Raw genomic sequence first — 27,624 nt, forward strand, 5'->3', positions numbered from 1 at the left:
TAATATGTGAAAATTAAGAGGATTTTTATTGACTTTTATATGTTCTTGGAGAAAACCACTCACATGTAAAAGCTTGACATTTGATATGAGATTTATTCACACTTTATTTTGACATAAATTCTTTAATCTGGAGGTCAGACATAATTTTTCATTTCAACAGGACTTTCACATTAGTCACAAAATTGGCATACTAGAGTAAAAAACTAAATCAAACAAAGCCAAAGTGTGCAGCTCTATGCCGATTTACATCTCAACATGCACCACCCTCATACCCGATCCTGGAAGCATCTGCTGTGAGCTTACTGAAGTAACAACCACAGAATGTCTGAGGTCACAAATGATTGTTTACAAAATAAAACCTCTTTTCCTGGGGCTACTCGTTTTGTTATAGAAAAATATTACAAATAAAAATTAGTGCTATTCAAGGTGTTCATTTCAAAGTCACATATGATACACACATTCAAGCCATTTCCCCCCCCCTCATGTAAAGACGTCACAAAACATGATGTGGAGACTGAGTTACTGATTAAATATAGTTGACAACCACTACCAGCTTAGTAATGACACACTGTTTACTATGCCAATATTAAAAATGAGTGAATGAGAACATTTTCAGGTATTCGGTACACTCATAATTTGTTCCTAATCTGAGACTCAGAAAAAATGCTAGAGAAACAAAATTTATATTTCTTCCTGATACAAGAAATTTGTCTAAAAATCTGTAATTATAAAACAGATTTGCTTTTTATAAAGAAATGGCTAACTTTTTTCCATGGCTAGATTCTCATTTGGAGATGATCAGATTTTAATTTGGGCCCTCGCTTCCTGGAGGGCGGGGAGGGGTGGCTCGGTGGTGTAAGGCAGGGATGTCGGAGGACTACAGAGCGCTGGTACAGTCAGCCCGGCGGCAGGAGTTTCCCTTCTTGTGATGATGTAAATTGTAAAGAAAAGAGGTCTCTTACAAGCTATATACAGCGGTTTACACTTCAGTGTTTCTTTTTCACTTGATATACAGTTCAAATTAATTTATGACAAGTACTTGTCACATCACTTATGTAGGCACATCTAAATCCTGTAGCTTTACTGGAGGGGTGAGGTCTTCTGTGGGATCATGATTCTGGATTCCATTTCCTGAATAAGTGGGACTGAAAACAAGGATCAAGATTACCGGGCTTATTCTTTTCTAGACAGATTACAGGAGATCTACATTAACAGATAGGTTGCTGAGAATGTTCAGAAGACATGCTGCTTGAAATCAGAATAGAGTGTTCGAATATTTAGGACTGACCTCGGGTGGAAAATACACAACCTAACGGTAGACCAGCTAGCATCCTGGAAGATGTTACTAAAATTAAGACATCTGGTTGGGAGATGTGTTTCACTTGTAGGAAATTAGAAAAGTCCACATCGTGAGAAAAAGGGTGCTTTCTCAAAAGGTTCTCTTAACTGAAATAAAATTTATACAAAAACAAGTAATATCCTGTAATAAAGGGACAAACACACTGCACTTGGAAGACTGTCACTGCTGACTAGTAAAACAGGTCTCTGGAAGCTGATGAAAGTAAGAATCAGCAGCAGAGTCACATAGTTTTATTGACTAAAAAGACAAGATAGTAGTTATTTTCCAGAACAAACTACTCTTTGATTTTCTTGGTAGTATACAGGCTTAAATGTACCTGACATGCACCAGGGGTGGTACTTATTAACTGCGCTGGTATCTCTGGGTAGTATTCAGCCTGGTTGTTTTCTGCTAAAAAATCAAGCAACTAGGATTTCATGGTATGTATGTATGTGGGTACACGTGCACTGGTGTACATGTGTGTGCACACATGTACGTATAGAAGGTCTAAATTATCAAAGTCTCAAAATTTTAAATTGCCATATTATAAAGTTTTGGAGAATGGACAATTTTGCTGAGAAAGGGAAAGCTTAGAAAAGAATTTGTTTCATAAATTTTCAGAGAATACAGAACTGTACCAAAAAAGGTAATGTCAAATTTACAACATACAAGGGTCTGAAAACTGTACCAGACAACATATGTACTTGAAAGAATAAATACTCTCTATTGAAAAAAAGTCACATAACTATGAAAAATCTATTTCCCTATCCCCTCAACCTTATGATTCATTATCCCTAGAGCGACATACTATTTAAAAATATACGTTAGCTTCTGGGTGAAAGAATGTAAAACAAACCGACGAGAAAAACGAAATGTCGTACACCTATTAAAATATTACCTGTGTAATACACCAGCTCCTCCCAGCCATGTTTATGCCATGCTGCGTTCCGTATGTCTTCCCTGCTCTGAAGATCCCTGTAAGCTTAAAAAAAAGCCACATGGAAGAATTAAGACTTAAACCAAAGCGTGGAGGGTGTAGCTCAGTGGTAGAGCGCATGCTTAGCATGCATGAGGTCCTGGGTTCAATCTCCAGTATCTCCATTAAATAAATAAATAAACCTAATTACTGTCCTCCCCACCTAAATTTTAAAAAGACTTAAACCAAACATGATGCCCCAGGTTCTACTAGTACAGTTGGCCTTCCACACTGGGGGACTGATTGGTTCCAGGACCCGCCACAGATACCAAAATCCGCAGTTGCTCAAGTTCCATACTGAAATAGTCACAGACATCTCTGTGTCCATGGTTCCACATCCTTGGATTCAACCAACTGTGGATTGTGTAGTACGGTATTTACTGAAAAAACCTGCAGATAAGTGGACCCATGAAGTTCAAACCCATGTTGTTCAAGGGTCAACTGTATATCCATTAAGTGTTGATCAGCTGCTCATCTAATTTTCTCAGAGAGCTTACAGAGCTCCCTCGACTTAAGATGGGGTTACAGTCCCAATAAACCCATCGTAAGTTGAAAACATTGTAAATCAAAAATGTGTTTAACACATCTAACCTACCAGATCATCCTAGCTTAGCCTCACCTAACTGAAACGTGCTCAGAACGCTTACCTTAGCCTACAATGGGGCAAAATCATCTGACACAAAGCCTATTTTATAATAAGGTACTGACTAGCTCATGTACTTTATTGAACACTGCACTGAAAATGAAAACCAGAAGGGCTGTCTGGGTACAGAATGGTTGTTAAGTGTATCTCGGTTGTTTACCCTGTGATCGCGGGGCTGCCTGGGAGCTACCCAGCATCACGGGACAGTATCTGACTGTGTATCGCTAGCCCAGGAACAGATCAAAGTTCAAAATTCGAAGTACAGTTTCTACAGAATGTGGATCACTTTTGCACCATCGTAAGATTGAAAAACTGTAAGTTGAATCATCCTAAGTCACGGACCATCTATACCTTGGGAATTTAGTACTAAGCTGGGATAATTGTGAGCTGGTTATTCTGAACAAAAGTATGTTGGGCCTTGTGGGAGAAGTGAAACAGTCTGCTCTCAAGTTTTACAGTCTAGTGGATCTGAGACACACCTTTACAAACCAAGTGAGCTTCCTCAGTAACATGTTAAATCCATAACCAGAAACTGTCAGATTATAGACAAGAAAATACTAGGTTCAATTTTTCTCAACATACATAAAGCACTAGAACACCTGGGGGAGGGACTGTGCACTGCAGTGGACAAAAAGTCTCAACAGGGAAGATGGAGCTGATGAGGGAGAGCTGCCCTGAAGGTGTGATGTGACCAAGGGGGTCTTCAAAGTTGAAAAGGACATTTTGTCATCGACACGCAGGAACGGGAGAGAGAGGCACTCTGGGTGGAGGGAAGAGCCTGGGCAAAGGGTCAGGGTCCTTGGGGTCATGAGTACAGCTCAGGTATCCCTTGGGGTCATGAGTACAGCTCAGGTGCCTTGGTTTCTGATTCCCAACCTGTGCCAGATCCTCCCAAACGCCTACTAGGGAATCTCCTCCTATAGGCATCTGCTGGGGGGGTCTCTGAGTGTCAGCCGAGACACGAGTGTCTGCTTCTGTTTTGGGGCTTCCTCCTCTTAAAAGAAGACCTACCAAACCCTGGGGGCCTAGCAATTTGACCATCTAAAGACAAAATTTCTCTCTTCTACTAGTAATGGAGTGTAAATTCCAGGCTCCTTTCCCCAGAGTCCTGTCTGGACATGCTACGGGCACTGCTGTGAACCAAGTGTACGTGCGGCCTGCCCTCCGCCTGGAGCCAAGGCCCTGGGCTCCCATCTGGACAGAGGGCCGCCAGGGCGGCTGCGCAGGGGCCACCCTCAGAGGCCCCTCCAGGCTGAGGAAGGGGAGGGATCTGTCTTTCCACAGTTTATATCCTTTGGACAGACCATATGCTATTTAAAAAACAATAATAAAAACTACTTCATTCCTACTGCAAACCCATAAAGGTTAAATTATATTTAGTATAACCTCAAAAGGTAGGGACACCAACACATTTTTAAAAGATCCATTTGCAAATCTACTATGTTTGAAAACTCTGATACTTAGGAGGTCAAACCTTGGCGGGTTAGAAAGCCGCTCCCTAGAACAGCGCCGCCCCCGATACCCGGCGAGCGGAGGCCGCTCGCGGTCTCAGCCGTCCACGCAGTTTCACTCCCTCAGATGCCAGGGAAGCCCAGGCTGTGCGGCTGAGGTGTGCAGGGCCTGGCAGGGGTCTGGATGGGGTCTCTTCCCCAGGCCCTGCGGGTTTGCAGGGGAGGGCTCGGGAGCACAACGTGAAAATGACTTTTCTTCCCTCTACTCACCCATTCAGACCCAGGTCCCCAGCAGGCCCCCTCCATTCAGCCCGTCAGCACGACTGGTAGTCTTCTGAGCAGTTTTCATAATTTCCTGTGTCTCCATCACTTCCAGCCCGTCCTTCCCCCATTACCTGTCAGTCTCGTCTAGATATTCCACCTTCTGCTGACTTCCCCCAATACGTAACTTTCTACCCCTCTATGTGTCAGGAGTACACCCACGGTAACTCGAGGTCGTGCGCGCCACTCAGGTTTGCATTCTCACTTGTCAGACGGGTCACCTGGTCCCCAAACCTCCCGCTAGCCCAGCAGGCAGACAACACTGCAGCGCGTGATGAGACCAAACAGGGCAAACCAACACCTCAGTTAACTACTATGGTTTGGAAATGAGTCACGCTTTTCATCTTTTTAATTTTAATAACCATTTACAAATGTGCCCACAAGGTACTAAGCTGTCACTGAGACCCAGCTCCTGTTCCAACAGGGAGACAAGCCACCACTGTGACCACACACAACACCAGGCTCTGGGGGCTCAGTGGGACAGTGACGTTCACTTGGGGACCAGTGGGACCATCTGAGTCAGGCCCCGAAAAACACAAAGAAGATGCCAAACCAAAGTGGGTGGGGAAGGAAAAGGCGGGAGAAGGGCGTCTGGACATGGAGCCAGATGCAGGTGGGCAGTGGGCGCTCGGGGACCTCCTCTCCAGGTGAAACGCAGGACCAGCTCGGAGGGGGCGGCGGGGCGGCAGGGCGTTCCGCTCAGGGAGGCGGGGACTCTGGGAAAGGCGCTGTTGCTTTATCGTCTTCCGTCTCCTGGGGCTGCTCGCGTCACCTCTCATCCCGCTCTCACGCCCACTAGCTGCCAACACGCCACGAGTCTGTGGCCCTTTCACCACTGACCTCGTCTGTTCCAGGTGGCCCGGCACCTGCCTTCCATCTGGGACGGTCTGGATCGGCTACAGTGTTTAATGCTCTTGACATGAAACACGCTTTACTGCCCGGGACAACCTACTTACCGATGAACTTTGAAATCCCAGGAACACAAAAATGAAGGGAAAAAAACATACCCCAAAGATGATGCACCATATACAGCTGCCCAATCTGAGAGAAGAATCCTCCGACGGCTTCATTCCCGTCCTGCCTGAAGCGGATGGCACGAGCCCTGCAAGAGAAGAAACAAAGTTCAGACACTGAACCAGGTATGTTAAAAAAACCCACCAGTGTGTGTCCTCCATACTCAGCGCAAGTTGTTCAGAACGAAGGATAATTTTTAAATTATCGAATGCATTAGAAAGTTATTTTAATGTACATGAGATGTAAATGTACCTTTCTGTAGCTGTATTAGTCATCTTTGTGAGAAGTGGAAAGTAATTGATAACTATAAAAACAACATGAGGATACATGGTTGCACTGCTGATTCTTGACGTGAAGTCAAGAAAATTGGCAGAGGATAGGACCTGTCAACTTGAAAAGAGTTGCTGTCCCCAGACTACACCGAGAGAAAGTGAAGGAATTCTGGATCCTAGGACACCCAAGATGCCACAGGGACCTTCCCTCAAGAATGGGGCTTAAAACAAAGATGACAGAAGCACACCTTTAAAGCAGCTGCAGACAGTAAACTCTGAGAAACATGCAAGCTCTCTGATCCACAGGGGGGACTCTGCGACCCTGGGACAGCACATGGGAGAACCACGGAAGTGAGCTTCCTGGCAATACACCGTCACTACCACCGCTGTCCAGACTGAAGCTGCCTCTTTCCCCTTTACCTGAGCAAACTGGTAGAAAAATAAGTAACAAGTGGCATTCATTATGTACTATGTGTGCAGGAAGGTGTGTATATACGTGTGTCAACATGTATAATATGAAATTGTCATTAAGTTGGTTAAAAATTAGCACTTGTCTCAAACTTTGCTTTGTAAGATTTCCTGCTACAAAAGGTATCAGCTCTTTAAACACCTTCTTTCATATTTGCACCAGAACTTTATATTTAGTCATGCACCTGAAATCCCAAACAAGTTGTAAAAACCTGTATGTTTTTCCAAAAGCAGTTTTCTAGATTCAAAGTTGAAAATGAAGGAAGCAGCTTCAAGTATATAGGGAGGTCACAGCCTGAGCCTCGCAGGAGACTCCAGGCCACACGCTGCCCAGTGCATTGGCATCAATTCTGCCCAGGCTTTGGTCTGCTGTCTCAGTCACAGCAGGGTCCCGGAGTGGACAGGACTTGGGAAGATATATTCATTCTAATTCATTTAAAAGAGCTGGAGGCTGTGAACAAGGGTATCAATCTACTAGTATCCACAGGGAGAGACAAGATACTTGAGTTGGCCTGACCAGTGCATTCTCTTCTTAGAGTAAACGGCATAGGAACTGAATCAGAACATCTCAAAGTGGGGTGAGGAGTCAGAGCAAGGGCGGCCTGCGGGGGTGGGGGGAGCAGGAAGCCAGGCTCCTGAGGACCGCTGTACACACCTCAGCTCTCATTCACCAGGTGTTCAGCTCCGTGAAGGGAACCCACGCTCTCCGGTTTTTCTGTGGTGAAGGAGGGATCTCTCGCTATTGCCCCCCAGGTTACCTCCAAAGGGATGTTAACTTCTTTAAGCTTACTTTTAATATTAAATGATCATAATCTTCACAGAAATTACAAATCTGATTAGTAATTATTGAAATTAACCAAATCACTTTAACGTGCATTCTAACTGAAAGGGAAAAAAAAAAGCCTAAGTTTCATCCACAGTGATAAATATTCAGGATTGTTCATTTCATTCTGGATTTTTCTCATTCACTTACAGTAGGCAAAGAAAACATACCTGCCTTAGCCTGGAAATAATCAGAAGCACGTACTGAAGAGAAGATCACCATCTTATATAGTTACCTATGTGCCAAAATATAAACTGAATGCTGAACTGGCTTTATAAATAATTTTAAAACCTCAGTACTTCCTTATGGATTCCATGGTGGGCAAGTCTCCATTAGTAACATGGAAAAGTAGACCTGAGCGAGCCTATTCTGTGGGCAACTAAATTCTTACACGTACCCTAAATTCCTCAATGAAATGGTGCCTACAGTAATAGTATACAATCAAATATGTATTTATCAGGTTTCAAATGAAAAGGAATTCTACCTTGTATTACTTAGCCTTTGATGACCTAAGAAGAAAAGATTCACCAGACAAAAAGATCACAGAACTGTTTTTTTTTTTTTTTGAGGTAGAAGAGAACTTAGGAATAAATTATCTAGTCCAAAGCAAGAAATATCATTAATTGAAAAAAGCAGAACATATATAAATTGAAAGTAAGTAAAAAGTCACGGTTCTCGACAGTCTCTTCAATAAGTGGTGCTGGGAAAACCAGACAGCTACTCGTACAAGACTGAAACGAGAACATTCTCTAACACCATATACAAAAATAAACTCAAAGAGATTTAAATGTAAGACCAAATACTGTAAAACTCCTAGAGGAAAACATAGGGAGAACACTCTTGTGCATAAATCACAGCACTGTATTTTTTGAACCAGCTCCTGGAATGATGGAAATAAAAGCAAAAATAAACAAATGGGATCTAATTAAACTTAAAAGCTTTTAAAAACTTTTGCACAGCTAAGGATACCATCAACAAAATGAAAAGACAACCTACAGAATGGGAGAAAATATTTGCAAATGATGTGACCGGCAAGGGACTGATTTCCAAAGTATACAAACAGCTCATACACCTTAATATCAAAAAAAATGCAACCCAATCAAAAAATGGACATTAGACCTAAATAGACATTGCTCCAAAGAAGACAGACAGCCAACAAACACATGAAAAGAGGCTCAACATCACTAATTGTTAGAGAAATGCAAATCAAAACTACAATGAGATATCACCTCATACCAGTCAGAACGGCCATTATCAAAAAGTCTACAAACGATAAATGCTGGGAAGCGTGCAGAGAAAAACGAATCTTTTTACACTGTTGGTGGGAATGTAAACTGGTGCAGCCACTATGGGGGACAGTATGGAGAGAACTTAAAAAACTAAAAATAGACTTGCCATATGATCCAGCAATCCCACACCTGGGCATATATCTGGAGAAAAATATAATTCAAAAAGATACATGCACCTCAATGTTCACAGCAGCACTATTTAGCCAAGACATGGAAGCAAACTAAATGTTCATCAATAGATGACTGGATAAAGATGTGGTGTGTAAGGTATATGTATGTATGTATGTATGCGTGTGTGTGTGTATATATATATATATATATATATACACATGGAATACTGCTCAGCCAAAAAAAAAAGAATAAAATAATGCCATTTGTAGCAACATGAATGGACCTGGAGACAGTCATTCTAAGTGAAGCCAGAAAGAGAAAGAAAAATGCCATATGACATCGCTTATATGTGGAATCTAAAAAAGGACACAAATGGACTTATCTACAAAACAGAAACAGACTCACAGACATAGAGAACAAACTTATGGTTACCAGGGGATAGAGGGGGTGGGAAGGGATGAACTGGGAATTTGAAAACTGCACCTCTAGAGGGGTGATGGAAATGTTAGCTATCTTGATTGTGGCTGTGGTTTCACTGGTATATACGTTTATCAAAATTCATCAAATTGTACACCTGAATTACATATAGTTTACTGTACGGGAACCATACCCCAATAAAGGTGTTAAAAAAATAAAGTGCCATTGAACGTGAGAAAAAAAAAAGGAAAAAAAAAGGTCACAGTTCTCCTTTTCCAAAGTGGCTGTACCATTTTACATTCTCAACAGCAGCGTACAAAGGTACCAATTCATCTACAACTTCATCAGCACTTGCTGCACCGTCCATTGTTACAGCCATCCCCGTAGGCACGAGGTGGCATCTCACTGAGGTTTACTCTCCACCTCCATCAGGACTAAGGATGTTGAGCACTTTTTCATGTGCTTATTAGGCATTTATAGAACTCCTCTGAGGAAATGTCTATTCAAATTCTTTGCCCATTAAAAATTTTTTTTTCAGATTTATGATTTTATTCTTTATCGTGGAAAAAAAACACCTACTGTGAAATTTGCCTCAACCATTTTCAACTGTCCAGGTCAGCAGTGCCAAGTATATTCACACTGTTGTGCAACAGATCTCTAGAACTTTTTCATCTTGCAAAACCGAAACACCATACCCACTAAACACCAACCCCCCTCCAGCTAGCCCCTAGAAACCACCTTTTCATTTTCTGCTTTAGGAACTTTGTATTAGTGGAGTCATACAGAATTTGTCCTTTGTGACTGGTTTATTTTGTAATGTTCTCAAGGTTCACCCTGCATGTGGTAGGATTTCCTTTTTAAAGGCTGCATAATCTTCCATAGTATGTATATGCCACAATTTTTTTTACTGTTTTTTTTTTTTTTAAACATATTTTCATCTTTGGATTGATATTTGGGTTGCTTCCATCTCTTACCTACTGTGAACACTGCTGTGATGAACATGGGTGTGCAAATCTCTCTGAGATGTTGCTTTGAATTTTTCTGAATATATAACAAGAAGCAGGATAGCTGGGTCATACAGTAGTGCTATTTTTAATGTTTTGAAGAGCCTCTGTACTGTCTTCCATACTGGCTGCACCATTTTATATTCCTACCTACAGTGCACAAGGATTCCAATTTCTCTGTATCTTCACCAACATTTCTTATTTTCCGTCCTTTTGACAACGGCCCTCCTAAAGGCTATGAGATGGATGGTATCTAATTGTCATTTTGATTTGCATTTCTCTCATGATTAGTGATGCTGAACATCTTTTCCTATGCTTTTTGGCTATTTGTGTATCTTTGGAGAATTGTCTATTCAAGTCCTTTGGCCACTTTTAAATTGGGTTATTTATGTTCTTGTTATTGAGTTGTAGGATTTCTGTATATATTCAAGATACGAGTCCTTTATCACATCTGTGATCTGCAAAATTTTCTCCCAGCCTGTGACTTGTCTTTTAATTTTAAAAATTGTATCCTTTGAAATACAAAAGCTTTTAATTTTGATGAATTATAATTTATCAATTTTTTTTTATGGATTGTGATTTTGGTGTTGTATCTAAGAACTCTGCCTAATGCTAGGTCACAAAGATTTTCTCTCATGTTTTCTTCTGAAAGTGTTGTATTTTAGCTCTTGCATTTAGGTCTACAGTTCATTTTCAGGTAATTTTTGTATATAATGTGAGCTAGGGGGTCTAAATTCTGCTTTTTGCAAGGATATCCAGTTGTCTCAGGAACCTTTGATGAAAAGACTCTCTGTCCCCACTGAAGTGCCTTGGTACATTTGTCAAAAGCCAACTGCTCACATCCGTGAGAACTTCTTTCTTGTCTTTCAGTTCTAGTCCATTGATCCATGTCTGTCCTTATACCAGTACCACGCTATCTTGATTACTCTAGCTTTGTAGTCAATTTTTAAATCGAGATGTGTGAGCCCTCCAACTTTGTTCCTCCTTTTCAAGGTTGTTTTAGCTATTCTGGGGCCTTTGCATTTCTAAAGGCTGCTGGGATTTTGACTGGGATTCTGCCGAATCTACAGATCAGTTTGGGGAAAAATTGGTATTTTGCTAATTAAACTAAGAAGAAAAAAAGAAGCAGTCATATCATTGTGGTGCTCTGTTTATGTGACAAAAGCAGTATTTCAGAAAACATAATATCCAAGAAGAATATGAAGTAACCTCATGCAACACTGGGGTTTTGTTTAAAAAAAAGTCCTTATCTTAGAGATATATGCTAGAATATTTACAGATGAAATGGTATGTTGTCTGGGACTTGCTTCTGAATACTCTGGGTTGGGGGACTTAGACCTAAGCAAGACTGGCCACATGCTGATAATTACTAAAGCTAAGTAATGGGCGTGGAAGGGGGGACCTATGGTATTATTCTCTTTAGTTCTGTATATAGTTGAAAAAATTCATAATACAAATATGTTAAACAAAATAACAGTCTAGTATCAAATCATGACATCATTCCCAGATTTTAGTTCTAGAATTAACACTATGGCCTAAAATAATCTATTTATAAGGCTTACAAACTCACAATTTGGTAATATACTCACCAGTAATTGCCCCATTCAATCATGGTTCCTGGCTGAAAAGAGATTTGGATTTGGTTTGTTAGTTCTTCTGTGAAGAAATATGGAAACAGCAGTATAAGAAATATCAAATGGCAAGATTAACTTAAAAATTAACTTTTAATAAAGGGAGATCTAACAAATTTAAAAAAAAGGTAACAAAGTAATACGTTCACTGTGTCCATACCTACCCCTCAGTGGGAGGGACAGCCTACAGTTTCATCTAAGATGATGACGTGCACACAGCGTGAGAGGTAAGTCATCCAACTACGGGTATGAAAACCGCAGTCAGGCCCATCCTCCAGAGGTACTGAAGTCATGACTGACGTGTTAGTACCCATTCAGACTTTACTGTGACATTTTAAAACAATCCCACTTAAGTAAACCTAGCAAGGATATCCCTTGATTTTTTTCCTAGTATAATACTGCGCAATAGAACACTGAGGTCTACTGACACATATTCCTTTTAACCACGTTGCTATCTGGGCCTTTCCTTTTAGTAGTCACTTAGTAGGTCAGTATCTAGAAAGTCAAACAAATAGGGCTCCCCTGTCCTCTTAGGGTGCTACATAACGTGCGCAACAGTCACACGCGCATTAGCTGCTCCAGTTCAATGACAACAGATGCTATATAATCTACCTGGTCCTGCATTTTAGGTCTTTCCTCTTAAAAAACAGGAACATTATGTGGAAAATGTCAAATAATAAATGGTATGTGTAAGATTATAAAAAACCAACAAGCTTAGCAGAAGAGAAGGAATGAAAAAGAAAGATTACAACAAAGGACCGGACGGGGAGAATACATGCCAAACACACGTCACACAGCGTGCCCGGCGCCCGCGGTCTGCTCAGCAGCAGGCGTGCACGTTCCCGCGCACGGAGGACGAGGGGACGGCTAACCCCCACTTCAGCACTTACTCGGAGCTGGTAAGATCGGAGCTCATATATATTCGGTCCTGACCGTGGGACAGGCTCATTCCAGAAGCTGAACTCCAGCAGCAGCTGATTCCTCCTTGAGAGCAGCATGTTGCTTCTCGCCTTGCGGAACTCTACAAATTCCTGTGAGTGAAAAAGTGTGCTCATGAAATCTTCTAATACTTATATATAAACCCTGGTAACATTTATGTTCCTCCTCTGACGGAATACTATTACAAACAGGGTCCAGTGGGCCTGAGGCCATCCCAGTTTACATCTTGTTGAACTGGTATAATGACTATAGCATCCCCTTCACTCCCAAAAGCGTCCAGGTTTAGATGACAAACCACACAGTCATTCTAATTATTTAAATGACAACGTAAACACATTTAATTTCCTACGTTTTCAGGTTCTCCCAACAGTGTTTGACAGCGTACTAATGGAGGTGACAAGAAGACCTCACAGCATCAGATAACCCCAAAGCCATTTATATATGGACTAGGAACCTACACAAAAGGTTTTCTTTCCTAATAAGGTGTGGCTGTTAAAATCTTCTCCATTAACACACACCTGTTAGTGAAAGGAGGGGCGGACAGCAAAGTCAGCCCAGGTAAAGGAGGCGTGGCTGGCAGCTCCGCGACAGGTAAGTGTTAGGTGCTCACAGCTGGCTGTGTCTGTGGTGCTGACTTACCGGTTTCAAAGTACCAGCTAATCAGTTTCAAAGTAAAACTGACTTTCACAATAAGAACTGTTATTTTAATAGTGTTACAACTGGTTACTCTACGTTTAAATACAACCTCAAGAGTCCAAATAATAACATTTTTACCGTAAAAAACTAACAGTTCACTAACAGAAACTGATGACAGAAAAGAGTCACTTAATTCTGTACTAATATCTACTACATCGTTAGTCTGAACAAGCAAACATTTTTCAAGATTACCTGATTTTCTCTGAGTTTACTCATGACCTCCGTGAGGGCTGGATAGCCTCCTTCATACCTCCAGAGGTGAACTGAAATACATTTTTAGAAGGTAACATACATTTAGACTTTCATGATACTCTTATCTTGAAAATGCTCCAGATATGCACAATGCTAACACAGCACAAAACTACAGTGTGCCATGTGTTGGCCCCTGAGTCACACCATCAAGTTTCAATAAGAGATTCAAATATGAAAAATTTTTTAAAAAGGAGTTTTTGCAATGAATTACTGGAGATACTACTTTAACTAGAAGACTAGACTGAGACTTTGAAAGCTTTGATTATAAAAACAAGCATTACGTTAAGAATCAGTTAAGTAATTACAGTCAAGGCTTAAGGAACAAGTGTTTATTCCAAAGACTTCTGCTTCCTACCAGCTTGATCCTGCTCGCCATACCACGTGTTCCAAGTCCCCACCAAAGTACAAGGGTAATGTTTGTCTTCATGAATCTTTGGCAACACCTCTTGACTTAAAGAGAAGAAACAGCAACACTAATTAAACAACCAACAAAATTATTCCAGGTGGACAACAGATGATCAATAAAGGATCTATTCTGTGTTCTGACAACTGACCTCAGAATACATTACAATAAAAATGATGTGCAGAATTACCCTTTTAGCTGAATTCTGTTGTACTCTGACATCCCGCTTATCAGAAGCTTAGGTGACTGACACCTCAGCTCTCTACAACGGTGGTAAGGAACTCAAGCATAGTGATAAAAATGATAAAGAAGAGCCAATGGTTCCCAAATTCCTAGTCTACTATTTGCTGTTTCAGGAGGAAAAAAAAAAAAGCACTTAGGAATGGTGAGGTTTATAAAGGCTAAGTCCTGCTGGTTCCAAAGATAGGAAGAATGAGAGAAATGGGAACAGTAGAAAAAGAAGGCGGAAGAAGAAAAGGGCCGAAAGTAATGTGCAGAGAAGGGGAGAGAGCAGAAGCAGCCTGGAAGGCAGAGGATGAGCAGGCCTCGAGGAGGAAGACAACGGAGCCGGAACCCAGCACGGGCTGGAAGCAACCCCACCCCAACAGTCCCAAGGGCGTCAACGTGGCAGAAGCAGCCAAACGAAAGATACAACGTGAATCATAAATTCACTTCTACTCAATGCAACCGGCTGAGGGGATCTGAAAGATCTCACATAATCTCACACTGGACATACCCATGACCACTGACTGGACACGGTCATGGCCGTGTGTTAATCTGACAGAGGTGTCACAGCCTGGTTCCGTGGAGCCCTTCTTATAGCACAGGCTCTAACGGACAGGGAAAGGCAAAGGGGAGAGGCACACTGTGTAGGACCAAGAGCAAAGCTGAGACCTGCAGGCTGTTTGAATAAATTATGAGTATAATACAGACTCAACAATGGATGCAAAAAGATCTCAAGGGTCAGGAATGGAACCTGTTCAAATTATTTGCTGAAACCCAGCAATACCAAGCTAATTATCAGCACCAGATGCTGGGACACCAGGATTGGGCATATGAACAGTTAAGAGAAAAGCTCTGAATGGTCTTCAGTCTAACTGAAAACTCAAAAATGTTTCTGTGACCCAATACAATGATCAAACCACATGTATTTTTTGAAGGGCAGCACTGACTTTAAAAATTTAGATCTGATACTAAATCTATCTGCTGTATGACCCCTGAACGTTCAGAAATAACATGGGGTTGACAGAAATGGGGGTGGGGAAAGATGGATTATGTTAGGGAGAGGGAAATGGGCTTCCTTTCTGCCACATGACTTGAGTGGGAGGCAAACAACCCAGAACTGGAGCCCGGCGGTGGGGTGTGGAGATGGATGTCTGTACAGAAGACCCAGGTGAACCGAGGCTGTAAGGTCGGGAGCACTTGCACAAGGAGCTTGATGGGTTGGGCAGAACCTCATTATTTGGGCTCCTAAAAATCGGGTAAGAGTTAAGTTTTTATGTACTGGAAACAGGGAGCTGCTGAAAGTTTCAGAGAGGAGAAAAGAGAACTCAAGCAGATCACTGTGACGAACGTTTAGGTAACGGACTGCAGCGGGGTGGGGCACAGGTACAGCGTCAAGCCCAGAGGGCAGTCAGAAGGACACGGGCCTCAGCAGGCCTAGAGAGGGAGCTGGAGGGGGAACAAGCACAGAGAAACAACAAACACAGCAAGTGAAGAACGCGCAGCCCTTAGGGACCAACTCATCACAAAAAACTACGGAAAGAGTCAAAACCACGGGGCGCGCCACACATGGGGAAACTGGGAGGGCAAGGTGAGTCTACACATTGAGTGTGAAGGGAGAGCAAGACATCCAAATAGAAATATGAACAGACAGCCAGAAATCTGGGGCAGGAGATGAAGCGACAAAAGCAGGGCAGAAAAGATAATCCATTCAGAAAATTTTCATTTTATGAGAAAAGATTCAGAAAAAAGCATCTGCTTCGTTTTAGGGCATTTTTTTAAATAAAGAGAACTGTGCTGAGATGAGTGAGAAACTATGCTAAGGCTACATTTCACGAACCACCTCCAAAAATAAAACAACAAAAGTTTTTTTTTTTTTTTTTTTTTGCTTCTGAAAGTTAACCTGATTCTGGTGACAAAATCATTTGCTTTCTCATGAAAGCAGCAGACATGAAAGGTGAAGAAAATGCTTTTAAATTATATTTGCTGACAATTGATCATTAAAACGCTATTTCTATTAACTTAAGAACCGATGCACTTAAATCTCTTTAAAGTTAATAAATTCTACAAGAGCACATGGAATTCACATCATATGAGAATCTGCTGGAGGGACCCGAATCCTGGGAACGGAAGATTTGGGAAGAAATGGTGGCTACAATCTACCACAGAAGGGGCTCTCACATGGTGGTGCTACTTAGGGGTAAAACTGGAAACAATGGAGGTCACAGCTCTAACTCCTAACACTGGAAGCTGCCCAGAGATGGAAGATACGGATGTATTTAAGCAGAGGCAGCAGTCAGGAGGGGCTGCAGTCTGGATGGGCAGACGGGCTAGACAGCCCTGCAAGGTTCCTTCCAACCTTAGGAGTCTAGTACCATCCCCAGTCTGACAGCCTGTGTGATGACTTAGCTGACTGAGTGCCTAAAATCAAAACGCCCTTGGTAATCCCACGCAGAGCTCAATTTAAGAGTCTCTGAGCTTTAAGAAGTGGTGTGAATGTGCCTGCTCTGCTCTCAAGGGTTAGCTCGACCAACAGATACTAAAAGTGTTATTTTTCCCCAAGTAAAGGATAGTTTGGTATACACACCAAATTTTGTTGTATGCTTCTAGGCATTCCGGTTTAACATTGTGAACTGAAACAAAAGAAAATTCAACGATAAACTTACGAACAGAGGGAAAAAAGTCAACTATGAAGATAGCAAACCTATGACTCACACTGTAATTTGTACAGACTGCTTGTTTCCTTTTTGGCTAGGAGATTAGAGTGAGCATCTTTTCTTGGATCAACTTTCCGGACAAATAAGGATTTTAACCAGCTGTCTTCTCGAGGTCTGTTATTGGAAGATGTCAATCTCCTATGGAATAACAAACGCAAAAACGTGAGCTTCATCAGAGGGAGAGATTTCAGCGTCTCTAGGTTGTGTCGCGTAGTACGCTGTTTTCATCAATTCATCAACCCATTCAGCCGACACGCCTTGAGCAAGTATCCTAGAAGCTGGGATACCACATGCCCACCTTCCATCCCGACAGCGTGCACTCTAAACGCAAAGTGGGGAAGTAACTTCAGGCGCTCCTGGGGGAGTTCTCACGTTTATCTCTGCAACTTCCGCTACGTGTTCTTCCTCCCTTCAAATCTTCAACATTGGAAGAACACACACGGAAACCTAGAGCAGTCAAATTCACAGAGAAAGAAATAGAATGATGGGTGGCTAGGGATAAAGGGGTAAGGAGCTCCAGTTTGGGACGATGAAAAGGTTCTGGAGGTGGATGGCGGTGATGCTTGTATAATAACGAGAGTGTGATAAACGCCACAGAACTGTGCACTTAGAGGGCTAAAATGGCCATGCTTATGCTATGTACCCTACCACAATAAAAAATGTGGGAAGAAATATACTTAAAATTAAAGGATTACTTTAAAAAAATTACTTTACCCCTAAACTAACCTTAGAATCAAGATTTTTAACGGTCACAAAAACCTAAGAATACAGACTTCATTAACATATAAATAACTAGTTAATTTTCATCTTATTGCTGCATTTCTACTATACATGCTATCAGAAAGTGAGGATAAATGTGACTGAAGTAACAAACTACACTTCACCTGTGAAATTTTAAGTGCATGTTTAACTCCCACATGCCTGCTAGTGGGATGACAAATTTGCGGAACCTCCCTAGAGGGCAGTGTGGCATTATCTATATCGAAATTATAACTGCATAGGCCTTTCGGCCCAATAATTGCACTTGAACTTATGTCCTACAGGCAGCTATATTTAGACAGGCGCACAGATCCAAATGCAGGAGAGCCTTCCTTATTACTGCCTTGTTTCCAGTTTGTTCCTGATACAGGCAATTTGGAATCCATTAATGGGGACTGGTTAAATTAACCGAGGCATATCCAAAATCATGCACGGATACATGGTTGGTCTCTCTAAGATGAATTATGCAGAAAAAGCAGGCACAGGACAGGACCACAAGCACAAAGTGAACTGCTAACAGTGATGACATCTAGGGAATGCGACTGGGCTTGGGGTGGGAGTAGAGATTTTCCACTTTCGCAGAATAACCTTCTGGACCATTTGAGAATTTTCCACATATGTATATTATTTTTATACTTAAAATTAGCTAAAATACCTAGAAGTGCAAGTTTAGAAACTCTTTTATGGGTAAGGTATACAGGTATACATAACCTGAGAACAAGATTTTAAAAATTAAAACCTGGTCAAGATTTATCCTCTTCTTAACTTCACATAACCACAATCAGACGACAAACCGCGTCCCTTCTTCTCCACTTTAATTCAGATTCATGTACAGTAAAGTCACTCTTCTTTGGACATACAGTTCTACAAGTTTTGACAAATGCACATAAACTCATGTAACCACCACCACAGTAGGGGATGCAACAGTTCCTTTACCCCCTAAAATTCCTCCTCCTATAATCAGCTCTTCCAGCTGCATGCAACCACTGATCTGTTCTACGTTCCTGTAGTTTGCCTTTTCCAGAATGTCTTATGTATGGAATCACACAGGATGGAGCCTTTTGAGTCTGTGCCCAGTGTTTCTGCATGATCCCTTGTATAGCTGATGACCATCCCCTCTGGCCAGGACTATCACAGCACACTCTTTATTGTTTTGATCTTTAATTGACATCCACATAAATGATCTCTCCCGTCCTCTGCTAGATCACACCAAAGGCGGTGATATGCTAGGACTAGGTAATAATATGCAAGTGACCAATATAAGTGCTCAGATCTTATCCAGTGCTTCAAAAGGAGGTCGGGCTGCTGACAGGCCAGGGGGAGCATTTTCTGGGGGCTCTCTCAGACACATTAGATGGTTTTCTACAGATTCCTTTCAATCTGCTTAACAGGCGTGCTTAAGAACACAGATACCACAAAGCAAACATAAGGGGAAAAGAGAGTGACCTCAGGTATTGAGGAAGGGGAGTTTAAACAAGAGGCAAGGAAAACTCTCATGAGATGAATATGTGGATTCCACATTAAATAATACAAAGTCCTATTCTTATTCAACTATGGTGCATTAGAAATTTTAGAATTCTAAATTTCACGTGTTACAATGGCAACCTTTTTCTTTTTTTTGCTTACAAAGTCAACTTGCTGCTTTAATTAACAAACATTACAGAGCCATTTTCTCCCATTATGTTCTTTTCACTTAAAAACCAATTCATAGGATCACAAATAGCTAAAAACCAGATAAAGACTTTTTTTGACTGATGGAAGCTTACAAATATATAAACATCTAATATCCAAATATGAAATTAATGATAAAACATTTTCTGTAAATACAGTAATGATCAAGAAATATAAAAGCATTTTTTCCAAGTCTTTCAAGATTAAAAAGCAGCAGGCTTATACTGAATAAGCAAAATAACACTACCAGTATATGTAATTTTTCTTGTAAGTGCACAGCACAAAAATGTATAGTCCTAAGTGGTATTTGTAAAATGAAGTTGGAAATTCTTCCATTTTGCTTTAATTATATATTAAAATTCCTTAGAATTAAGGAAACTGTTAATGGTGGTATCCCCGAAGGAAGGACAGGATTAAACTGGGAGAGACACAGCTTTCTCCAGAGAACATCTATACTGACCGTGGTTTTCACTTTTGTACATTTTTAAGTACACGTTTAACCTCATACCTCAGGAAACACACTTTTAAAGCACATAGGACAGCACCCGATTAACAGTAGAAGATTAAAAATCTTTTTAAACTACTTAAAAAAACCTTTTAAAATTAAAAGCAATAATATCTAAAAACTATTAGCCCTTTAGCAAAAACCAAAATCATTCTTTTTTTTTTTTTTTTTTTTTTTTAGTTGGTTAGTTTTTTGGCTTTAGGGGAAGGAGGTAATTATTTAGATGGAAATACTGGGGATTGAACCCAGGACTTCATGCATGCTAAGCATGTGCTCTACCACTTGAGCTATACCCTCCTCCATCTCTGTTTTCAATTCATTCTTCGGTTCTATAAACTAATTCTGAAGAAGGCAATTCTCCAAACGAATCATGGTAAAATTTATTTCAATAAAAATACAAACATTTTGTCAATTTGTTTAAAATGTTTCAAGCACACCACATTTTGGAATATTTGCTTGAATAATATTATGAAGTAACATGGCAGGCATATAAAATTAGTGCTATACAAAGTAGAAAGTTTTAAGATTTATTACTAGGACTTTGTATAATTCCTGTTTTTTCTTTGTTTTAGATTTTAAATTTACCAAACAGAGATTGTGTTCAAAAAATTTTTTTTCGATTAAATACATTTTAAGAGTTCAGGAATAACAATTATGAACAAGTAGGAGTGGGGCACAATAAGTTTCTAAAAATATCAGCACTGGGGAATTTCACTAAGAAGTACTCACCAAAGCAACCACTACTAATAGTTCTTAATGGATCTTTTCAGAAATGCATAGATAAGCATGCGCACACATGTTGATATTTAATACTTTACAAGATAAGAGAACATAATAAAGATTTATTGGCAGACTAAATCTGGAGGGGAAAAAAATCCAAATTTTTCTCTTCCTCTTTAGAATGTAAGGGGATTACAAATGAGAAAGCACATGCTTCCTGCTAGGCACTGGACTAGGCAGGTTGTTTAAGGTCATCTCATTTAATCCTTGGAACAATCTAGCAATGTAGGTATTGTTGTATTTCATTTTAAGGATTGGCTCACAGAGTTTACACAATCTGAGCAAAGAAGTGGCAAGATAAAAATCAAATCCAGATCTAACTATACATTTCAAAATATTTCCACTAATAAGGGATGCCTCCCCCACATAAATCTCCCCAAGTGGATGTTCATTCCATGTTTTAATAATACCAGAGGGATTTACTTTAGGCCAGGTAAAATGAAGTGAGGGGTGGGACACTTTGTAAACTAAAGATTAACCTAAGAAACAGTCAACATCACAGGACACACACAAGAACCTCAGTGTTGTTTGCTTGTCAAATTTGGGCAGCAATTGTCTTGACAAATGAAAAACAGACTAGCCCAGTGTTAGCCTCACCTGACCATCGAACTCATATCTTCCGAGTGGCAGGTGACCAAAGTGCCTCACGTGCCCAGTCCATCTAGCTGTCCAAGCTGAATCATGGAAAAGGGTAGAAGTGGCCATGCCAACAGCTGTCAGGGTGATAAGACCTGGATGGACGATCCTTACTGAGGGACAAATACCATGATCAGCTGTCTTTATAACATCACATAAGCATTGCGTGGCACTTTACAGAGGGTGGGGTGGAGGGCAGCACATCCTGCAAAACACTAGACTTTAAACAGAGTAAGCGTTGCGTGCCTGGCTCGGTGGATATAAAGATGAACCAGATGCCTTGCCTGCCCGGCCTCATGGGAAAAACCTCCTGGTAAACAGCTGAAGCAGTCACGGACATTAGAGACTCACACACACACTGTGGGAACCAGGGGGGAATGAACAGTCTTGGCCTTGGCCTTGGTCTGCAAGGAGTGGGAGGGACTCCAGTGGAGACAGTCCAGCTCTGTCTTGGAGGACAAGCAAGACAGGTGGACAAAGCTGGTGATAATTCCAGTCAAAGGGAACAACATGTTCAGGGCTGCGGAGTTGTGAAGCTGTATGGTGTATTTCTGGAACAGCAAAGAGTTCAGGGAGACAAGAGAACACGGTGTGGGAGAACAGGGGAAGAGACCACGGGAGTGCAAGGGGGGCGGGAGGCTGGGCTCCCATGCACCATGCCTGTCAGCTGGACTTTATCCGGTACCTGGTGCAATGCTCGCAAGTTCTCAGAAAAGATCTAAGTGGAAAAAGCAGCCTGGCAGTGGTGCGGTGGGCGGACTGCATGCAGCAAGAAGGGCAAGGAACACGGGTCCCTGGTGGGCTGCCCAGCCCAGCAGCACCAGGCACAAAGGAGGCATTCGGTGCCTACTGGATGGACCAAAAGATGGTCATGGGTTAAGATGATAACAAAAGGGATGATGGGGAAAGAATACATTCAAAAGACATTGCTGAGGTGAAAAGGAGAAGACTTGGGCCCTGATTAGGTGTACAAGACGGTGTTTTGGTTTAGTTGGAGCAAATTATGGAAGAGAAATACATTTAACATCGAGACCATAGGAGGCAGCAGTGGTTTAAGTGGCTTTGGTCATTTGATCACCAAATACCAACTGACTGCGCACCGTACGTGCCAGGCACTGGGCCAGGCAGAGGATACAAAGATGAATAAGCTTGGCCCTGACTTCAGAGCTGGTGGGAGCAGTCAAACATGATCACAACCCAAGGAAGAGGAAGCAGGCTCTCCATGGAGACAGGGTACGGCGGGGGTGGGGGCAGAGGAAGTGGAGTCTGGGTCGGCCTGAGGGGGACATGGACCAACTCTCTGAAGAGGCACTTGCTGAGCTGAGGACATGAAAGATGGAGAGCGGTTTGTCAGGGTGATGCCCATGGGAGGAAGGACATCCTAGGATGCAGAACTCTACTCTTGGCCAAAGCAGGAGTGTGTGAATATGGCTGAGGGCAAAGGGAGGGGACTGAAGGGCTGGAGCCAAAGAAGAGTCTGGCATTAAAGCAAGAAGCTACAAGAATCCCCTCCCCACCACCAACCCGCCTGCTAACCCCAATCAATCTGTCTTCCCCAATAGCTGCTAGAGAGAGCTATTCCCTAACTTCATTTTTTAAAAACTTCACAGATGATGAAAGGACAGTATAATGAAGGCCTCTATGCCCTCATCTAGATGGAAAATAAACATTTTATCATCTTTAGTCTTTATATATACATATTTGCTTTTTTATCTTTACCAAACCATTTGAAACTAGAGTGCAGACATAATGACCCTCCATCTCTAAATACATGCATGCATCTCCTAAGAACAAGGACAAAACCATGACACTAATGTCACATCTAAGGAAAATAGTGATTCTAAATCTAATATCCACCCCACATTAAAATGTCCCCAATATCCCCCCAAATTTTTTTTAGAGGTTTTCTTGGTAGGGGTGGGATGGAAGGGATGAGAGATTAGTCACGGTTCGTGTCATAGAGCTCTTTCTAGTAGGAAAACGTCCTGCTCAGATTCTTTAGTTGTCCCCCTCACCAGTGGCTTCAAGTCCACGCTCTTTGTAGGAATTCAGCCCAGATATGCTGCCAGAGATGAGCTGGGGGAGTGTGGATACAGAGGGTGGAGTCCAGACATGCTGGAGGCAGAACTAACAGGTCAAGCAACTGAGTAGATGGGCTTAGGGAAGACTTTCTGGCCTGGACCACTAAATGGAAAATGTTCCATTACTGGGGGGAAACACCCAGGAGAAGCAAGGAGGCTTTGCAGGAGGAAGATGAGTTAAATTCTGGGTACACAGCCTGTTCTGGCACCTGTGGGACACGAGTGCAATGTTCCATAAGCGGCTGAGTGGAGGGCCTGGCACTGGGCAGAGCTAAGTCAGATGTGCTGGCAAGTTAAGTCTCCCAGGGAAGACTTCCTTGTTCCCCTCTGAAACCACTAATGCAAGGTCACCCACAGCACCCCTGCTGGCAAACGCGGTTTTCTTCTGTTGTCTTACTTAACCTTTTAGCGGCATCAGGCATAGCTGAACCCCTCCCTCCTTGAATCACCTCTCCTGGGCACTGACCCACAACAATGACCTCACAGCTGCCCCTTCTCAGTCTCCCTTGCTGCCTCTTTCCTACATCCAGCCTGTAAATGTCAACACATCCCAGGACCTGTTTCTCAGCTCCTTCTCTATCCTCAATCTCATCCATTCCTGTAGTTTAAAAAGCATTTTATTATGAAAAATTTCAAATACAAAACAGTATATTGAAACCCATGGATCTGTCAACATTTTGCATTCCTATATGTTGACAACTCTCAGATGGTGTCCAGACATCTCCTTTAAGGAGTCATGCAGGTCCAGTCAGCCAACTGCCTACTTGGCCTTTCCATCTGAATAGCTGACAGCCATCTCAAACTTCGTCAGGCTCAAAACTGCCCTGGATCCGCCCCCCTCCCCACCCCACATCTGTTCCTCCTCCTCTGAATTACTAGCAAGCTCCTAGATGGCAGGCACCTGGTGCACCTCATTCACTGAGGTTTCCCAGCAGCACCTGGCACGTGCTGGGCACTCTGACCTACGGAACAAACAACTCTCAGTAAATAGAACCAGCATCCATCCTGTTGGCTATTAACTACCCTGGTCCTGTCCTCTTTTCGAAGTCAGATGGAACTTTTAGAAACATACATCGGATCATGTCACACTAGAGTTTATACCTTTAAATGTCTTCCATGGCTCTCAGAATAAAATCCAAGTTCTCTAAATGGCTTTTAAGGCCTGGAATTACCCGGCCCCTGCTCCTCTCCACCTGTCCTTTGCTGTCCCTTCATTCCTGCCTCCTAGATTTTTCTGGGGTTTCCCAGCACACCTGACTTCTCCCATTCAGGGCTCTCATGGACACGGACCCTTAGGTCTCAGCTGAATGTCACCTTCTCAGAGAGGCCTTCTATGACCTCATGCTGGAGGTTCCCTGATTTCCTCCCACGACACCTACCTTGATCTGTAAATTCATATGGGTTTTCACCTCTGCCATGACCATGGCAATTATGCTCAGTTCCAGAGCTTCAAAGACATCATACATTCACTATTTGATAGAATTAATGAATTAACCAGGTCTAGACTGAGTCCTAAAGAACACCTTACAGTTAAGGCAGACAAGAGCCCAAGAAGGAGCCGTCAGAAGGGACAGGGGACCTGAGAGAATAATCAAAGAACCAACAGACTGTATACAGACAGGGACTCCAGGGGCAAGAGCATTTGGCCCCAGCAGGAAGTGGGGGTACTGGGTGGACCCAGGTCCGAATCTCCAGTTTACTTGCTTCAAGTGACCTTGGGCACTTTAGGTGAACACCTTCAATATCAGCTGTCTTTTTTGCAAAGAATAGAAGTTTAAATCACCTGTGTGAAAAAATAAAACAGTAGATACGCAGTAACAGAATAAAAATGAAAGGAGGTTGATCTGTTAAACCTGGAAACATAAACATCAAATTTGGAAACACAAGTTGAGCTTCAGTTCTGGGAAGGGCGCTGGGCCGGAAGCCTGAAAAACTTGGGTTCAAATGCCTTTTCCAGCCATGCGTCTCAAGCTCTTTGAGGTTCCTTCTCATCCCTAAAATGCAGATCCTCTTACTTACTTAAAATTGCTAATAGGATTACATTAAATAAGCCATATCATATAAAGCTCCTTCGCCTATGTTAAGAGTTTAACAAATAGGTAGTTCTTTCCTTCTTCATTTTTAAGTACCAACTGTTTTTTTTTCTACAGGCTCACAATTTAATTAAAATCAAACAAAAAGGTAAAATTTAAATTACCCAATGTAATGAAACCGACAAAGCAAATCGACGTGTAAGTTAGTACGGGCTTTGGTTTTTCATTTTGGAAAATGGGACATGGCTATGTCAGCGATGGATCCAAAAAACCGAATATTTCATCCAATGAGGGCAGGAAAAAAAGTTTAAACTGAACTCAACGGCTACCTAGTGCTGATAATTGTACATAATTTGGATCCACTACCTACTTTTAAATGCAAGTCAACGACTGTTCGTAGGGCTGAGACGGCTTCACTAATTCCCCGACCTTCACCGGGGCGACGCGTTACTACGTTTCTTCCTCACAGCAACCTAGGTGAGTGGTGTGTCTACTGCCATTTGCAGATGCAGACACAGGCTTTGCGCGGGCGGGAAGCGTTCTCAGGAAGTCAGGCGGGAGCCCCTGGGGGCCAAGTTCAGGGCCTGCGGCCTCAGCCGCGCACCCGCCGCTGGGCCAGGGCTCCGGGTCGCGCCGGGTCAAGGTCCTGCAGGCCGGGCCGGCACGGCGGGCGGACGTGGTTCCGGAGCCGAGGGCCATTCCGGCCGTGACCTTGAGCCTAGCCCGCCAGGCTGGCGCTCCCACCCTGCCGCGGTTCCGGCTCGCCCCACCGTGCCGACTGCGGCCTTGGTCCCGCCGCCCCGCAGCCGGGGCGGCCCTGCCCCGTGGGAGCGCGCCCGGGCCGGGGCGGTGACCCGCGCCGGGGACCCCGCGCCCTCCGCCCCGCGGCGGCCCCTCCCTGGCCGCTCCCGGAAAGGGCGGCGCTGCTCACCGGAGCCTGGGCAGGAGGCTGCAGGGGGCGGCCCGCTGCAGGAGGCCACCGGCCGAAGCCGCTCTGCCGGCGCGCAGCACTCGGGCCGCCATCTTGCTCCGGCGCCTCGACTCCCACCACCCGGGCCTCCGCTGACGCCGCCGCCGCCGCCGCGACCCCTCCCCCGACCGGGCCCGCGGAGATGGGGGCGGGGCGGGGCGGGGCGGGGCAGGGCGCACGGCCGCTGCAGTGCAGGGCGCGGCCGCCAGGGGGAGCGGGGCGCGTGGCCGCGGAGGCCGGGTCTACTGTGCGTCCCGGCGCCGAGGTTCCGCCGCTGCGAGAAAGGAGCGCGAGGCCGGAGAGGAACGACTGCGAGACAAGCTCCAGCGAAAGGAGCTCGGTGCTCAGCACAGGGTGCCGCAAAGAAATGAGGGCAAGGCTTGAATGTACGTGGAGGGAGCCACAAGTAGAGAGTAGCACGGTTCCTAGTGGAATCTAGGGCCTGGGGGCAAAAACTGGGAGGCGGGCTTCTCCCCGAATACCTTTTGGATTTTGCACTATGTAAATATATTGCCTTTTCAAAAATAAATTACGCTTTAATAAAGGCATTCTGGATGGAAACCTACTCAAGTTCCCTCATGGTCTCAGGATTCCGTTGTTACTGCTTTCAGCAGTGGAGGGCTGCGCTCCATCCCTGCGCTCAAGCCGCCCCAGACTAGTGGGGCTGGATGTGAAATGATTGCAGTGTGTCAGGTGTTGAAACGCAGACGTTCACAAAAGGACGAGAGAGCACGTAACCGGCGGTGCCTGTGAAGTGGAGGGTAGACCCTGGGGAGATGGCACAACTGTGCGGTCCCAAGAGAAGAGCAGTTGACCGGTGGGACCAGGGAGGACAACTCCAGCCGGCCAAGGGAACAACTTGAAGGCGAGTCAGGATGGCACTGCTGGGGGAATGTATCCTGCGGTAAGATAAAAGAGCCACAGATGTAATCAGGAAAACTGTAACCAAGACAAGACTGGCAGAAAGGGAGCTAGATGGTGAGAAAAGGGGAAGAAACTGGGAGGATCAGAGGCTCCTGCCACCGAGGGGAGTCAAGGTCAAGAAGAAAACGTCCTCAGGCCTGAGTAGCTGAATGGTCTCTGCTACCCAGGCAGGTCTCCATGTAGGAGGGGTCGGGGCAGGAACTGGGTTTGTGGACTGAGAGGTTCTCGGAAGCTGGTAATCTTGGAGGTGAAGGAAGGAAGAAGGGGCTCCAGGGGT

At 43.4% G+C, this 27,624-nt stretch overlaps 1 protein-coding gene across 4 annotated transcripts; it reads right to left on the reverse strand.

Annotated features, from left to right (window-relative positions):
• On the reverse strand, nucleotides 1-26,566 carry NIPSNAP2 (nipsnap homolog 2). Of its 4 annotated transcripts, none has more exons than XM_032460373.1 (10): nucleotides 26,385-26,565; nucleotides 16,987-17,126; nucleotides 16,859-16,904; nucleotides 14,002-14,096; nucleotides 13,587-13,657; nucleotides 12,650-12,790; nucleotides 11,718-11,749; nucleotides 5,738-5,832; nucleotides 2,238-2,314; nucleotides 1-1,145 (listed from the first exon to the last, which is right to left on the reverse strand). In XM_032460373.1, the coding sequence occupies exons 1-10, from the start codon at nucleotides 26,474-26,476 to the stop codon at nucleotides 1,110-1,112; spliced, it is 825 nt and encodes a 274-aa protein (XP_032316264.1). In that variant the 5' UTR covers nucleotides 26,477-26,565; the 3' UTR covers nucleotides 1-1,109. The 4 variants fall into 4 exon arrangements, with proteins under 4 accessions (XP_032316264.1, XP_032316263.1, XP_032316266.1 ...); XM_032460372.1 differs by having other exon boundaries at nucleotides 2,238-2,321; nucleotides 26,385-26,563; XM_032460374.1 differs by lacking the exons at nucleotides 1-1,145; nucleotides 2,238-2,314 and adding an exon at nucleotides 2,328-5,626 and having other exon boundaries at nucleotides 26,385-26,566.
• Between the last annotated feature and the right edge of the window lie 1,058 nt (nucleotides 26,567-27,624).

Source organism: Camelus ferus, chromosome 18 (genome assembly GCF_009834535.1).
Source record: "Camelus ferus isolate YT-003-E chromosome 18, BCGSAC_Cfer_1.0, whole genome shotgun sequence".
Lineage (NCBI taxonomy): Eukaryota > Metazoa > Chordata > Mammalia > Artiodactyla > Camelidae > Camelus > Camelus ferus.